General features: G+C 37.5%; 1 protein-coding gene across 1 annotated transcript in view; it reads left to right on the forward strand.

Moving 5' to 3' along the window:
• Positions 1-17,328, forward strand: part of LOC130100419 (protein unc-13 homolog C) — a 263,612-nt gene that overhangs the window by 70,000 nt on the left and 176,284 nt on the right. Inside the window, 3 exon segments of the mRNA XM_056265875.1 lie at positions 9,325-9,478; positions 10,167-10,235; positions 14,217-14,306. Coding sequence (XP_056121850.1) covers positions 9,325-9,478; positions 10,167-10,235; positions 14,217-14,306 — 313 coding nt within the window.

Consider the following 17,328-nt stretch of genomic DNA (forward strand, 5'->3'; position numbering starts at 1 on the left):
TACAGACCACAAACTTTTGAACTGTTGTCTATTTACAGTCCAAATATATAAAGGTTTAAGCCATATATAAATGACATGCAGTTAGATGTTAGACTCATTGCAGTTTTTCTAGTATTGATTATCGTTACTGTAGTTTACTGCTAATGAACATGTCAGGGGGTTTTACATTCAGGTCAGTTCAGGAGCTTCACATGTTCAGACCTGGGCCACATTTAACAGGTCATGTGACAATCTCACAAAAAGGTCAGGTTTGAGCAGAAAATAACAAATGGTCTCTCTGGATTGTAAGTAGCCTTAAAGCTGCAGTCCGTAGCTTTTTTGGGGTTAAAAATGATCCAAAATACATATTTGAGAAAATACATAACCAGCCAGTGTTCAAAACTCTCTGCTTGCCGTAGCTCGATTCAAAGCGGTAAGCTTGTAATAATGTTTTTAATTCCAGTGGTACTGGTGTATTTCCGCGGGAGATTCGAGCATGTCTTTGCGTCATTACGTCACATCTGTACACATAAAGAAGGAGTCTCGGCTAGTATAAGCTCAGACCTGCAAACTTGTCGCTTTTCGGCGATAATCGCCGTTTTCTTGGTCATTTGGGTCATTCACGTGAATCGCGTAGAACCGGAGAGTTTTTTGGGGGGTGGGGTGGGGGGGTGTAGGCTGCCCTTAATCTGCACGCAGGCTAGAATTGCGAAACATTATTGGATAATTCTTATAATTGACATTTCTCTGGGCCAATCGGAATCTTAGTACTTTTTCTCTTGGCCAATCGGAATCTTAGCACTTGCGTCAGAATCGCCATTGGATGAGACACCTGGCTACCACGCGAGTCTGATGGAAACTCAGAACTTGAAGGAATCTTATTTGAAATTCGAGGTAAATCAAGCTTTTTTGGAGCAAAAACAACATCTAGTTGTTTGCTTGATTCAATTAAGGTTAGCTACCGCTTTGTTATGCTGCGCTCGTGACAGGGCGCTGAAAGAAGTCGAGCATATATATATATATATATATATATATAGAGAGAGAGAGAGCCGGTCGCGCGCGCGCGCACTCTCACTGTATTCAAACTGCCTTGCTCTCCCTCTATCGCGCATATTAATCAAAATCTATTGAGAAGTGACACGATAGTAAAAGATCAAAAGACCAAAGTTTCACGTGGAGATTTTTTTTCCTGAATTACCGCTGGGTGTGAATTGCAGCCTACTAAAATTGCCCTATCCTCTCTGAAAAGCTTTCCGCACATTCAGCTGACATAAACCACATTTTCAATAAACAAAAAACCTATCCAGTGATTAAATGTTTTCTGTGTTGAGAGTTGAGACAAATCTTGTGCGATGTCCTTATCTGCTGGGATAATCACACAACGCGTGCCGTGTGTGTCAGCTAATGGCACGTCCGATTCGCGAACTAATGACTCATTTGAACCGATTTACTTTTATGAATGGTTAAAATAACTGATCTGTCCAACATCTGTCTCTTCAAAAGAGATCTGAATCGGTGTATAACAAATCTATAACAACAAACTAGTTAATATTAACTATTCATAAACTGCACTTCTTAATCTTTATATATAAATAGCATTTATTAATCTTTGGTAATGTTAATTTCACTATTTACTAGTAGCCTTATTACAATTAAAAGTTATATTTGTTAACATTAGTTAGCCTAATGCACTGTGAAGTAATATGAACAAACAACGAACAGCTGTATTTTTATTAACAAAGAATAATAAATACAGTAACAAATGTGTTGCTCATCATGGTTCATTTATATTTAACTGCCTTTTTTGTCCTTTGCCAATCCTATGATAATTATATATACAGTATAGTGTTCATCCAGAACAACATAACTGTAACTGTAACCATGTAACTGTAACCACACCCTAGCACCCCCCCCCCCCCCCCGCCACACTGTCACCTTTTTTACTCTGAGGAGTTTGCAGGTCTGAAGCTATATTGTGTGTGAGGATGTTGGAGGTGGAGATTTATAGCCTTTTCTCACAGCACTTGATATAATTAAACTTATCAATTTGATGGCAGATCCAGAAAGGTTCAAACAACGATCACCAGTGACAACTGGAGACTCACCCGCTGTAAAATGCAAAAGACTTCGTTCGGACTTCGGAGTGGCTACAGAAAAGAAGAGACTGCAACTGGACCCATGCGAAAACAAGGATAATATCAGAAGGACATTACATGTAGTCACGCAATGCTTGCTTACGTTGTTAACATTAACAATTTGAGAACAAAGTATAATTTGCACGGTTTTGCGTGATATGATAACTTATAAGCGATTGTTAGATTTAATCAGCGCGATTTAGTGCAATGTCAGAACCAGAACAAAAGTGGATGTTTCTTACTAGTTCAGATGACATTTTCCAGTGAAAATTCTTATGTTGGTCATATGTCCAAAAAGAATAATCTGTGATTCTGAATGCCATTATCCACACCGGCGGTGACTGACACACACACTCTCCTTAAACACTGTCTTCATCCGCGCTGTGCCGTGTCGAGTGTTTTGAAGTACAACTCACGTAAAGTAATTCCGCGAATGACTGCAATTGCAGATTTCGAACAGAGGTGGCGACAAAGAGGAAAAACGCCGGACTGCAGCTTTAAAGTGTGTCGTGTTTGACTTGGCCATTGCAGTTATTCTCTTCATGTTTCAGCAAAGCCTCTAAATGCTGACAGCTCCAGTTTAGATGATTGTAATGCATAAAGAAGCTCTAACTTCACATTGTAATTTCATTTTGCATACAAACAATATATCTTTACCCTGCTTTGCACATTTTAAACAGACTTTAAAGCAGGGACCAGCATTTATTTTTTTTCGCTGCACCTGCCAACGGTGGGTGAATTGAGATAAATTACTGGCCATAAAAATGTATTATTTTTGCATTATTTTTATTGAAGAATATAGTTGCTGTATATATATATATATATATATATAAATTTTTTTTATGGGGTCATTCAGATGGTATTATTTAGCTGTTGTTTTGCATCATGTGAAAATGCACATGACATGTGAGAACACACTGTGATTTTGTTCCTCGTGTTGTTGTTTTGGTGGCTTAATGTGAGGAATATTGCACATACGTATGGTTTCATGGATTTCTAAGGGGGAAATAAGTGTTAAATAATTATAATAGCACATAATTTCCACTGCAAATCATTTGATTTAAACAGAATTGATTAAGTAGCCATTTTTATTGTTAATTTATTGTTAATATCATTAATTGTGCACATCTCGTACATCAGCAAGTGTCAGGTTAGATTTTTAACAGTTCAATGTAATATTGCAGTTTTGAATAAATGTATTACATTTAGATCATTCAAGATATACAAATGGTAATTTATTTATTCCATCATGCCTTTCTTTTCAAACTCCTGGGTTAAACATCTTTTTTTAATCATCTTTTTAAGGTAAACAGATCTTTTTACTCAAAGATATGTTTAACTGGTGTATTTGGAAAAAATATCACCTTAATGTTTTTTTTTTTTTTTGTCATGAATCTGAAATGTTTTATATATATTTTTGTTAATTGTACGACTGTAATTGTTATTCACTTTCTTTATGCCATGGAGACAGCCTTTCTGCAGGCAATAATTAATTAAATGCATAAATAAAGTTACTGGCTAACTGGCAAATGACTCCAAATACATTTTGGCACTTGCTGAGTGTAAATTTTGGATCCTACATCTAGAGTATTTCTTGTTGATCCAGAGAAACGTCAGGTTCTGCTGTTTGGTCGATTTCTGACTTTTAAAGCATCTGCTGATTTGTGCTTCTGTTTTAGGATAATGGATATTGATTAATTCAATAAATGATAGTCTTCCAGCAATGAGTGTTCGGTACTGAATCAGGGGAACTGGCCTAAATGATTAGATGTAGAATTATTTATACAACTCAGGAAATCATTCAGCACCACCTTGTAGATAGTGTTCTAGTTTGTTTATGTATGAGAAATTGTGTGTTTTAATGAACCTACTAAAGTTAATGCAAACTCTTTTTTTTGCATGTATTTCTGCTGCATATGAGTGAGGTCAGGTCACTTCTTCAGGTTAAACTTTAAATCTGATGGACGATGTATGGAGATTATCCTGCCCGGAATGGCTCAGGGTCTTTTAGTGAATCTACTCACACAGTTTCTAGGGATGCTTATGTTTGCCCTGATGACCTTTCCTCAGCCCTGTAATCATTAACAAAGTCATGTGACATGTTCCTGATGTTATTAGAGATGCAGCCCATATTTTTTTACCATTCAGCACTTTTTATTGCTGAAGGGGGATAATGATTTCAGGGTGAAATCCTCTGCCATCAGCAGCATGTTGGTCCGTAGGTTTACAGAACATGCATCACAAATGAGCCTGTTGAGAGCTTTCTGGAAGGAGATGAAGATTAGGGATGAGTTTTAAGAAATCTCCAAAAAGGCCACAAACATTGAAAAACTAAAAAAAAAAATTTTTTTTAATTCAAAATAAGTATATAAGTTATGTTTATTATATTATTATTATTTTTTATTATTATTATTTTATTTATTATTTTACATCAAAACTATAAATGTTGTACCTTGAACTGCAAGTTGTCATAAGGAACTGAACAATTCTGGTTCAGAGTCTGATTTACCCTTAACATATCAGAAATAATAATGACTAAAGTTCATTGAAAAGTCAAGAATTAATTCAGTGAGTCATTAGACTGATTCAAACTAATAACACATCAGAGACATTTTTCTGCAACTCGGACATTGTTGTTGCATGCAACCAGTGAAGATCATGCTATAGTAGGATGCTCATTGTGTTTTTGCATTATTTTCTGGCACACTTGCTCTTTTATTGCATTTAATTCAGACTGTAAAATCAGATAAAATATAATTTCTTTTGCTGTGGTGCTATGGATTTAGTTGCTTCCCAGACTTTGAAGAACTACTAACAGAACAAAAAAACAAACATAATTTGAGTCCTATACTGTTTTTTAACCCTTAAACACATACCTCGGGTCTTTGGTGGCCCGGGAAGTCTTTCACTACCCTCCTCATCATTCATTTTTTAAAGTTAGACATCAACCTTCTTAGTATTCCTCAATCAATTCATTATAAACAATGTAACACATTTTTTTTTTTTTTATTAAAGAATGCCTGTTTTTCCATTAATTTTTTGTAAAAATTGTATAGGGTCGCTAACGACCCAAGGTGTAACAGTGTAATTATTATTTTTTTCTGCACGACTATAATTTAATCTTTGATGACTGAATAAGTGCAATTCACCTTTATTCCACTAGGTGGCAATGATGAAGTGACATTTCACTCATAGTTACCGCAGGCAGAAAACAAAAGAATAGGAGTAGGGTTGGGCCGATGGACGATATCATCGTCCATCGTGATGGCTGACAGACATCACGATGTTTAGACGTCGTGATGTCCCCCCCCCGTCCCGTTTCCATGGTGACGCGTCATGCTTGGCACGTGATTCACCACAGCCAAAATATGACAGATTTAGCGCTTTTATTTCTAAATATGAACAAACTTGCTTACTTGTCATGAACTATCTTCTATTCCGATTCTCAAATATGTGTAAGTGAGTTTGTTTTGTCGTTTAAAAAAACTATAAATTATCTTGATCTGCACGTGAGATGGGCGCCGTGTTTGGGCCGCAGTTCAGAGATTTCTGTCTGTTGGATTTATTACAGCGCGTGAATTCATCAGTTTTTCCCGAAATACATGAAAGTAAGTGGCCGGTGAACTGGGAGAAAAATAGAGTTGACTTTATAGTTATTTACACTGTGTCTCTCTGATATGAATAAAAAGCGTCGTCAAATATATTTGAATGGGTTGTTATTGCTGCTTCCATAGACACCATTGTGTATTTTACAAACTGTAAATGTATTGTTTTGCTATAAATTATATGTATTTAAATGTCTGAAACCTAAAATAAACATTATGTGGTTAAAAACACTGAACAGATAGCCTATGACAAGCGCTGAGCGTGTCCGTCTTTGGCTCAGCGCCAGCCATAGAGCGATAGCACACAGTTTGAATCTGGTAGTGATGACACGTCACTGTACATTCGCTCTTAGTGCTCAGCTGCTGCAGAGCGGGCCGAAATCGAAATTGCTGATGAGATATAGAGGAAAATATCTAGTGGAAAATGTGAATATTACGAAAATACCCCCCCCCCCCCCCCCCCCCTCCATCGCGATGTTTCACTGTAGACTTCGTCTGATGCCAAATTGGTAGACATCGCCCAACCCTAAATAGAAGTATCATCAGCAAAACTTGAAATGGCGCAGCAATTTACTGCAGAGGGAGTGTGGAACGCAGTCAAATATTAGTGTCACTGTCTGATGGTGGATCTGGTGAAGAAGCTGTCTGTGATCAAAATACGGATTTTGAAGATGTTGAAAATGATAGTTTTGAGAATATGTTTGAGATGGCGAATATGAGCCAGATGCTGAATGTTCTGGAAAATGAGCTCTGACGAGAACAGTGATGATGGTATAAAACATCTGCTCAAACTGAACCCTTCCAAGCTCCAAAAGAGAACAAAATATGCTTTATTGTATTCTTCTGTAATTGTTACTCTAATATCAGGAGAGTTTTATATTATCGCGTCAGGTAGAGATCCATCCGTGTTAGATATAGATCCGGGTCGCTAAAGACCCGAATGTGTAATAATGATTGGTGAAACATTCATAAATTTAAGGGTTAAACTAACTTTAATAAGAACAATCCAAGATTCTCAACCATAATGAAAACACAGATCACAACTCATTACCAGATGATATCCCAGATATTGACATCACGTGGGAATTTAAGACCTGGATTGGAAGGAGGTGCGCAGAGGTTAAAGAGGACAGCAGATAGAGTGAGAGAGAAGACGAGTCAATACTTGCTGGCAAGTTTTATTTCTCTGATTTACAGTGAAGCTCTGCGGACCACTGGAGCAGCAAGACAAGGATTTTAGAAATGAGGAAAGAGCAAATGGTCATAGGCTGAAAGGAAAGCAAGCGGTTACCAGGCAACAGGACGTCAACACTCTCCATCAAATATAATTTATTCTGATTTAGCCGTGAGCATCTTTCAATCACATCTGAAATAGGGAGAAGGGAATATGGATGGAGGAAGGGATGAATCTTCACCTTTTCTTGGAGGCACAATAATTCTTTATTCCCGTGCGTGTCATGATGGGCCGTTCGGGCTCAGAGGTCACGCTATCAGAACTAATGAGGTCCAAATCAATGTCTGCAGGTACTAATGTACGGTGTTACGTCTTTACGGCCTACGGCTTCTTCTTGCAGACTTACTGTAAAGAACAGAGATGTAATATTATCAGGGGTGTTTACTAAAGCAAACATCACCATTCTTACTCATGCTTATAGGAGTTTGGTCAAATCATTATTCAAGAAAAGCGAATGAGGAGGCTGTCAAACTTAAGAAATAAAAAATTCAGTGAGTGTGGTTTCTGTCACGGGTAGTTGTTCTGAACAAAGCACATGACAGGAATGATCCAAGAAACAGTCTTTAATTCCAAAATACTGAGGGAACACGGAGTATAAATACTAGAACAAATGAGGGAAATAATAAGCTAATTAATTGGACGACAGGTGTAATAAATCAAACAGACACAGACTAGGAAAAATAGGTCAGCTGACAGGGCACACGGGTAAAACAGGGCAGAACCAAAAACACAAAGAAACAAGGTAAAACCAGCATTCATTTTACAGTTTCAGTCTGTGGGTTGTTTTAAGTAGGCGTGGCTCTAATATGTGGGTTGTTTTAAGTAGGCGTGGCTTTAATATGTGGGTTGTTTTAAGTAGGCGTGGCTTTAATATGTGGGTTGTTTTAAGTGGGTGTGGCTTCAGGGAGTGGAAATTATAGTGGTCTATCCACAGTAAACATGTTATTTTAATATTACCGGCATTTATAGGCCTATATACTATTGTAGTTTTTATTCATATTTTGAATTAGCTTTTTATATGTTCAGTTTTCATTATATTTTCAGTTATGAAAAAATATTGCTGCATTAAAAAAAAAAAAAAAAATCAGTAACAATTTATTTTACAATGTCCTTGTTACACATGTCATATGTAGTTACTATAGTAATACCGGTAACTATAAATTGTGCATAATTTCATGTAACTAACCCTAAACCAAACCCTAATCCTAACACTGTAGTAAGTAATGTTGTTAATTAATATTACTCAGTTCTTAAGATATAATTACACTGTAATGTGACGTAGCTTTACATATATTTTCATTTAAGTTTTAGTTTTAATAAGTTTAGTTCTTCAACTTTTTAATAACTTAACTTTTTTATTTTATTATTATTATTATTATTTTTTTTTTATGTATGTTCAACATTTGTGTATGCAAGTGTGTACATATGAACTTTCACATGGACAGATTTCTGTGTTCTTTTTCATTTAGTGTATATCCTGAACAAATGGCTGGCTTGTGGTCTGTTTGGTGCTTAAGATCCAGTTGAATCATTTGTTTAGAGCCGTTTGACAGTAATTTAATCCAGAATATTTTTAGTTTGTTGCTTTATCAAATTTATTTATTTATTATACATGTGTGCTTTATTAAGCTTACATAAATTATTTACATTCATACATTATTATATAGGAGAAAGAGAACAATGTGTTTATATGGACCATTTGTTTATGTGAAATGTTCAACAAAACAAATAGTACTGTATTATGTGAGTGAGTGTGTGAGAGCAGTGCACATGTGAGATGCTGTATTGCACTGTGTGTGTGTGTGTATAAGCCCTGCAGGCCTGCTGCTATTTTTAGTCAATGTCTCTCTTCTTTCTTCTCCTACAGTATCTCGTTTTCGCTTTTATATCTTTCTTTAATGAATCTCCTCTAACAGTGGCTGACATTGCTGTGCAATTTCCTGCACTGCCCTGCGGCTCGACACATGAGCAGATCTGTGTTGCGCTGTCTGTTAATTCTGACATGATAAGATGGATCATGCAGTTCATTTCATGTGTGCATACCTCAAATAATCATTTACATGTGTGTCATGTTTACTACTACTACTACTTAGTTAGTAAAATGTACTAAAAATTAAAATTTTCAGTTGCAAAAAAATCATGTTCTTAATCAGTATTTCAGTAATATTATTTCTGTGCAGTACAGAAGTCATCTATGGGGCATTTAGGAAACAGTCTGTTTTCAGGAGTAACTTTTTGTTGTTGTTTCAATGCTCAAGGGAAGTAAATTCACAGGAATCTGATGTGAAATATACATTATTATGGATGGTAAACTGCTCATGAGTATGTTTAAAACCGGAATCTAACATCTGTTTCTCTCTCTCTCTTTCAGTCATTTCTCTTGTCTCTCATCCAAGTACATGTGTCCCGGTGTTCCCGCGGTGATGAGTAACCTGCTTGCCAACATCAATGCCTACTTCGCTCACACAACAACAGCAACCACTAACATCTCGGCCTCCGACCGATTCGCAGCGTCCAACTTTGGGGTTTGTCAGTCTCACTGCTTTTGGATGGGTGAATGATACATGGGATAGATAAATAGATAGACAGAAAAACAGACCAACAAATGGACAGATGGATGGACAGACAGACTGACTGAAGGATAGCTAGATGGGTGGTTGGATGGATGAATATACAGACAGAAAGATGGATGAATGAATGAATGAATGTATTGATGGATGTACAGATGGATGGATGGATGTAAATGGACTGCATTTATATAGCGCTTTCACAGACCCAATGGCCACCAAAGCGCTTTACATTTGACCTCTCATTCACCCATTCACTCACTCATTCATACACCGACTGTATGGATATATGGATGGATGTTTGGATGGATGGATGGATGGATGGATAGATAGACAGACTGATGGATTGATGGATGAATGAATGAATGAACGGACGGACTGATAGATATATGGAAGGTTGGATTGATGAATATACGGAGAGACAGATCGATGGATGTATGGATGGATGGATGGATGGATGGATGGTTGGAAGGATGGACAGACAATGGATTGTTGTATGGATGGATGGATGGACAGATAGATAGATAAATGATTGAATGAATGGATGATATGTTGATGATTGAATTGATGAATGCACAAACAAAAGGAATAGATGGATAACAGGATGCATTACCGATCTGCTTTATGTGACTTTGGTTTTCTGCAGAGAGAAAAGTTTGTCAAACTCTTGGATCAGCTTCACAACTCTCTAAGGATCGACCTCTCCAAGTATCGGGTGAGTTAAAGCACAACCGTCAAACCGAAGATCTTAGCACACATGCATCTCTCAGACGCTACGCTGCTCCAGATGGATTTTCTATTTCAGAGACATCAGAAAGAAAAACACTTATCTATTATTCATCGCCGTGGAGATAATTTGACCCCTCCATCACTTTTAGTGATCCCCTACCTTAATTTACAAAGACATTCAAACGCCTATACAAGATCTTCACAGAACAGAAGGTCCATTTATACACGCACAAAGCAACGATTTGAGAAAGTGTCTCTGAAAATCAAAGATTGTTCTTGACTCGTGCTGACCTTCTTGCTTTTATACTAATTGTGTCTCTAAATATGTCATGAGGGAAAATGTCTCTCAGTCCAACAGTTTGTTTCTTCTGAAAGGACGCTTTCACAGTCAGGTCACATATTTAAGTCTGTGACTTTCTCGTTGATGTGCAGTCCGTCTATATCTGTGTGTGAGCTAGAAAGCATTGACAGGAAGCTCACACACACACATACACACACACACACTCTCCTGGCATGCATCCAGGGAATTCAGTGCCCGTTACCTGCTGCTATCCGGCCGTCAGCTTCCAGGCAACATGTCCTGGCAGTAATACACTCCAGATCTGCAGCGCTCTGTGGATTTGACTGTAATGAAATTCTGAGAAAAAGTGAGTTTGGTTTTTCGGTTGCTCGTGTGGATTTGGTCGATGCAGGTTTTGTTCCTCCAGAGTGCTTTAACGCCTCTGCTTTATTAGATGAATTTAAACCATTTGCGTCTGTTTTGTCTACATCATAGTTGTGTTCAATAAACCTCAGGCAGACTTATCTCCTTTACACTTGCACAGGATTATACGTTTCTCCAAAAGCCTTGAAATCACACTGAACTCCAGAAAACACTAGAAGCTTTCTGCTCAATCTGGCGCCATTCCATGTGCTTTCAAAACAATAACTTTATCATGGAAAAGATTGATCGCACAATACTCCATGTGCCCAATGTGTTGCAAGTTTATTTTAGCCATCTGTCAGAAATCAAATTAGTTTGTTCACAAATATCATACACTAGCCTTTCAAAATTCCGGGGTCGGTAAGATTTTTTTTTGTTTTTTGAAATATGTCTCTTATGCTCACCAATGCTGCATTTATTTGATCTGAATGTAATTTATTCCTGGGATTTAAAGCTGAATTTTCAGCATCATTACTTCAGTCTTCAGTGTCACATGATCCTTCAGAAATTGATTTGATGCTCAAGAAACATTTATTATTATTATCAATGTTGAAAACGGTTGCTCTCCATGTTTTTGTGGAAACCGTGATGGATTTTTTCCTGACACTGATTTCAGACACCTCATGGCAATTTTTTTCACTCTAGAGATTTTGAAGTAGACCAAAGTCTGAGATTTCAGTTTGTATGGTGGGCAGTTCATGTGAACTCATGTGAACTGTTTATTTGCAGTTGTAAAGAAATATTGATGGCATAGAATTTGTATTCAATCAATTAACAATACTTCTATGTACTCATTCATCTTAGTTAAGGTTAATGTCTATATTTCCCTATAAATCTGTTAACATTAGTTAATTCTCTGTTCACAAAAATTCACCAAAAAATATTGTTTGCTACTAGCTGCATTGATAAACAGCTGCTGCTAGGACTACCGCAATTCAAACCCAAAAATACTGTGAGGAAAGACCTGCGGCAACAGAGGGAGGGATGTGGAATCAAAGCAAGTGTGAAAACAGCCTAAATTGATTTGTCTTAGTTTTTTGGTGCTGGTTGTTGACAAACAGCTCCAGCACTCCATTACTCGCTCTGAATAATTAGAAAGCTGCGGTGAAACACCAGCCAAGAAGTACAGAAAGGTCTCACGCTCTGGCATTGATAAAAGTGCCGAAAAGCGTATACCTCAGACCACAGGAGTCTCTTCTCATTCTTACAAAACCAAGTCATTACTATTGCATAACCATGCCGTCACAAAACTCAGTGACATTTTATAACTTGTTTTAGCTGCCATCAGCGCAATCCGACAGAACACAATGCAAAGATGCAGAGGTTCCCACGGCATTGGTTTTCTCCAAGCTCGTTTTGTGTTCGGGACTGTCCGCACATGCATGGCCTCTTCCTCTCACAGTGTAAATATACTGTGTTCCTTCATGCTAGAGCGGGCAGGCTGATAGCTTTACAGCCCAAGAACACATTTTCTCTGCCTGTTGCGGATTTTGCTCATGCTGCTATATTATGATATATTTTGTCATTGGTGCTCATGACGATGGAATACGTTTTGGTTATTAATATTGCTGCATAATGCTGCTAGGTGAATGAAGATGACTCATGTTGACATGTTTTTAACCATCCATCTCTGCCAAAGCTCCTCAACTAGAGTAAAAGGCCATTTGAAATATTAACAGGTGAAACATCCACCATCTAGAGATGTTTATCATAATGTTTCAGAAGAAACAGCTATTCAGTCAGATCTTACTCATATGCAAACCGATCTTATGTTTTACCTCATATTTATGTTTGCTAGAATCCTCATTAGAGGATTGTGTTTAAGGTTGGATATTGTTTGAATTGTATCTAGTCCGATTATGATTCTTTTTATTCCAGTTTTGATTCCAATAAGGTATGAATAAAAATCTGTAGCCTAAGAACACTTACACAGGAACCAGAGCAAAAACATCTTGCCTAACTGATATACATTTCAAACACTATTAAAGACAAGTAAACACTTAGTAATAAAATAAGAACAAATAAATGTATTAGCAATAGCATAAATAAATCTTTTGTTCTTTTATTAACATTAATGACTGACGGCAGCAGGTATATTTGGCTGATGTCACTAAGACCAAATGCACAGATCAAATATACTGTTGCACGTTTTCTTCCTCAACGGTTTACGTTCACTTGAGATAAAACTGACTGTTTACGATGACATTTTGGGCCTGTTTACACCTGGTCACTTCATGCTTTTTCTCGATAGCTATCCGATCGTGAAAAGACCAGGTGTAAATTTCCTCCGAAGCGCATTAGAGACAGATTTAAATCCGATCACTCAAACCACTTCAGGAGGTGGTCTGAGACACATTCCAGTCCAAAACTGAACAAGTCTAAATGCATCTGTTGTTGAAACTACATTTGTAAATTTGACTCCTCCCAACAATGCTAAAAAAACAAACGCGTGAGAGCCGGTTATAGGCTGTGTATGTCATGTTACATTCAGATATGACAGCACTACTGCAGCACGCATCGCCGCAGATGAGCAGCTGAGTATTTCTTCAGTTAACTGCTGACCAGGTGACCTGGTGTAAATAGGCCCTTTGACATAATTTTGTTTGTATTTTTTTCCGTTCAAGCGCAACAAGACGCGAATGATAACTCAATTCAGCATTCGCACACTATCTGAGAGGCGGCTTTTTGTGCGCGCACTTCAGTTTGGAGCACAGAAAACAGTGTGCGAGTACAACATTTTGTTCTCTTTCGCGTTCTTCTTGCCCTTGAATGATTTAAAATCACACAGGAATCAATAAGCAGAATTGAAATGTACATGTCTTATCGAATCCATGGTTCTTGGACATTTGGAACCAGTATTTTTCCGAATTTTTATTCCTTGGCGAATTATTTCCCCCTCCCTTGTTGAAGCTGCTAACTGATTGCCTAATCCTAACCCCACCCCCTAATCCTAAACCTACCTATACTGGGATTTTTAATTGTTGTTAATTTAGCAACTGGTAACATCAAAGTCTCATGCGATAAACTGAAATCAGTCTATAGCCACATCTATCATATACATTTTGATAATCTGTGTTTATTTGGGATCTTTGTGCAAGTACAAACTACATGTTTTTCTGTTATGCCAAAATATAGACCTATATAGTCCATCTTTCTGAGTCTTTTCACTTGCCTCTTTTCATCAAATATATAGCCACAACTGTAATCTTAATCTATTTATCTTCACCCTTCAAATATAATCTGATTTTTATTCTGTGTTTGCAGGATAACTTCCCTGCTGGAAATCCAGAGAGACTCCAGGATTTAAAATCAACCGTTGACCTGCTGACGAGCATCACCTTTTTCAGGATGAAGGTACGACACTTAAACTCTCTCTCTCTCTCTCTCTCTCCCTCTCCCTCTCCCTCTCCCTCTCCCTCTCCCTCTCCCTCTCTCTCTCTCTCTCTCTCTCTCTCTCTCTCTCTCTCTCTCTCTCTCTCTCTCTCTCTCTCTCTCTCTCCCTCTCCCTCTCTCTCTCTCTCTCTCTCTCCCTCTCTCTCTCTCTCTCTCTCTCTCTCTCTCTCTCTCTCTCTCTCTCTCTCTCTCTCTCCCTCTCCCTCTCCCTCTCCTCTCCCTCTCCCTCTCCCTCTCTCTCTCTCTCTCCCTCTCTCCCTCTCTCTCCTCTCTCTCTCTCTCTCTCTCTCTCTCTCTCTCCCTCTCCCTCTCTCTCTCTCTCTCTCTCTCCTCTCCCTCTCTCTCTCTCTCTCTCTCTCATCTCTCTCTCTCTCTCTCTCTCTCTCTCTCCCTCTCCCTCTCCCTCTCCTCTCCCTCTCTCTCTCTCTCTCTCTCCCTCTCCCTCTCCCCTCTCCCTCTCCCTCTCCCTCTCTCTCTCTCTCACACACACACACACACACACACACACACACACACACAAGAGATACTCATGCATTTCATGAAAGAGAATTCTTTCAAATAAAAATATGAATGAAACTATCAGGGGGTTTTGCGACTTTCATGGGCAGTCAAAACATTATTGCAGTTGTTATTCAGTGTGAAGGACTTTCTAATTATTTCCTGCATTAAGTAGTCAAATATATTAAATGAAAAATAAAATCCTGTTCAACAAACTTCCTTTCACATCATAATTTTGAATGAATCCCACAAAGTTATATTTTATATATTATATATTGCTCCAAAACCAATAAGAAAAAAAAGAAATGTAGTTTTTTTGCATTATTATTATTATTAATTTCATGACAATTAAGCACATTATCTCTTAAAATTCGTCCCCATTTCTAATTCTCAGTACACCAGCGTGAATTCACTACCAAATATATATATGATATATATATCATGATGTATACTGTAAATACTTTGCAATGGAAATAATATACTATTTCGTGTTTCTATTCTAGCCCAAACAAACTTATACATAAACAAAGGCCCTTTGCATTGCTCACGGTAATTCAGAAAAATATCCATTTCATAGCTCAAGATTCTGTTCTAAAACGTTAAATGCATGTAATTCATCTCTAAATCCATCAAACTCACAAACACTGAATAAACGTCTTTATCGAAAGACTGGGTGATTTATTAAGTAGGCTATTATGTCGTGTAATATTTGGGGGAGCAGCATGCATTTTGATGAGAAAATGTCATTCAAGTGTCATACAATGTAATGTGACTATATATCAGCTTGAGGCACAAGTTAACATGAGTCCAGCTCTTCCCATAATGAAACAAAGAAGACTTTTGAATTTTTCCTACATCAATTTGTACATGATAAGATGCTTTAACGTTAAGCTGACTGCTTTTCTTGACACAGTTCGAATCCTGTATCATGAGTTTATTGGCGTTTTTGTTAAACAAACTTTTGCCATTACAAGCAATGAAATTCCTTGTTTTTTAATCTCTACAATAATATAGCATCATGTAGTGCAAATGTTTAATTGTAATGGCCGTATTGCACAGGCTTCACGTCTGGCGTAAGGTCACAACTTAACACGGTAACCAGTTAAACTGTAACATGGAGCGTCTATTTATTCGGCAGGATATAAAACTTTAGATCGGGTTTTTTAACTTCAGTCGTAATCTTTATAAAGAGTAAAGATCAAGCGCCTAACAAGGTCTACACGTGTTAATTCGAATAGTTTGTTTTCCCCCACGGCATAAACGGATATGATGTTTTCGTTGGAGTTCCCAGATATGACCTAAAGTCAAAATCTCTATTAATTGAACATTTTACCTCGATTTGTACTGTAAATATGCTCAACTATTAAATGTGGGATATTTTATTTTATTTTACAATATTTAAAGGAAACAAACTTTGATGTTAGCTTGAGAAAGCCCAAACCTTGAACCGGGACTCGAACTCGGGTCGCCTGAATCGCTTGAATGTTCAAACTGGCAATGTTAACACACATACAATTGACAAACTTTTGTGAGGTTTGAGTTTTCCTCCATGTTGCTTCTATGCCGCTGACTGGATGGTGCGAAGTCACGTGACTACACACGCAGTAGTATGTTTTTAAGGGGAAATTATTAACAAAGAAAACAAAATAACCGGTTAGATGTTATGACTTTGATTAATCGTCCAGCCCTAATTACGGTAATGGTAATTTAGGGTGTAATTGTCTTGGAAAATAATGCCACAATAAAAAAAGATCTCTGAATAGCCAGTTTCATTTTCTTTATGCTTATATATTTTGGGGCTGAAATATGACCCTGCCAAGTTTTTGACTTGTCCGATTGTGAATTTCTGATAGGCTATATTTCACTCATTCATTCACAGCCGTTCTGATACAGATCTCGTGTTGATTGTCTCGAGGTAATGAGCTGCTAATCACAGCTTTCCTGATAAGAGTCCTGCATTGAAGGAGTTCTGATGTGTTTCACTTCAGTGAGCACAGATAAAGTGAATATACTCTCTGATTGTTTTCATCTATGTTCTGCTTCATCAGCTGCGAATATAAAGCTGCACTTTTGCAGTCTGTAATGAAATATTTTTCACCGGCGCTGCAGGGTTTCAATGATTTCTCATTTGTTTGCACGAAATAAAAAAATCTTTTGGCTCTTGAAATATGTACTTGAGTCAAATTTATTTGAGCACAATAACAAGAACCACTTGTTCTGGGGGTCTCGTGGCAATAAAAACGTCTTTGACTTATAGCTCAGCTCTGAGTGAGACAATACAGCCTTTTTTGATAAGTCATAAAGAATATACTGATTTCTCGCTGTTGGGGAGCCGCGTCTGGAAATGTATTCAGAGCAAAAGTGCTTGTAAAATCACACTACTCAGAGCTTTAGGTTGCTTAAGGGCAACCAACCAGACTATTTTATTTAGTAGACATACTTTAAATGAGATCACAGCCACGATTGGCCCCTGCTGTTAGTTCAC

The sequence above is a fragment of the Rhinichthys klamathensis genome, unplaced genomic scaffold (assembly GCF_029890125.1).
Source record: "Rhinichthys klamathensis goyatoka isolate OS25496 unplaced genomic scaffold, OSU_Roscu_1.1 h1tg000242l_1, whole genome shotgun sequence".
Lineage (NCBI taxonomy): Eukaryota > Metazoa > Chordata > Actinopteri > Cypriniformes > Leuciscidae > Rhinichthys > Rhinichthys klamathensis.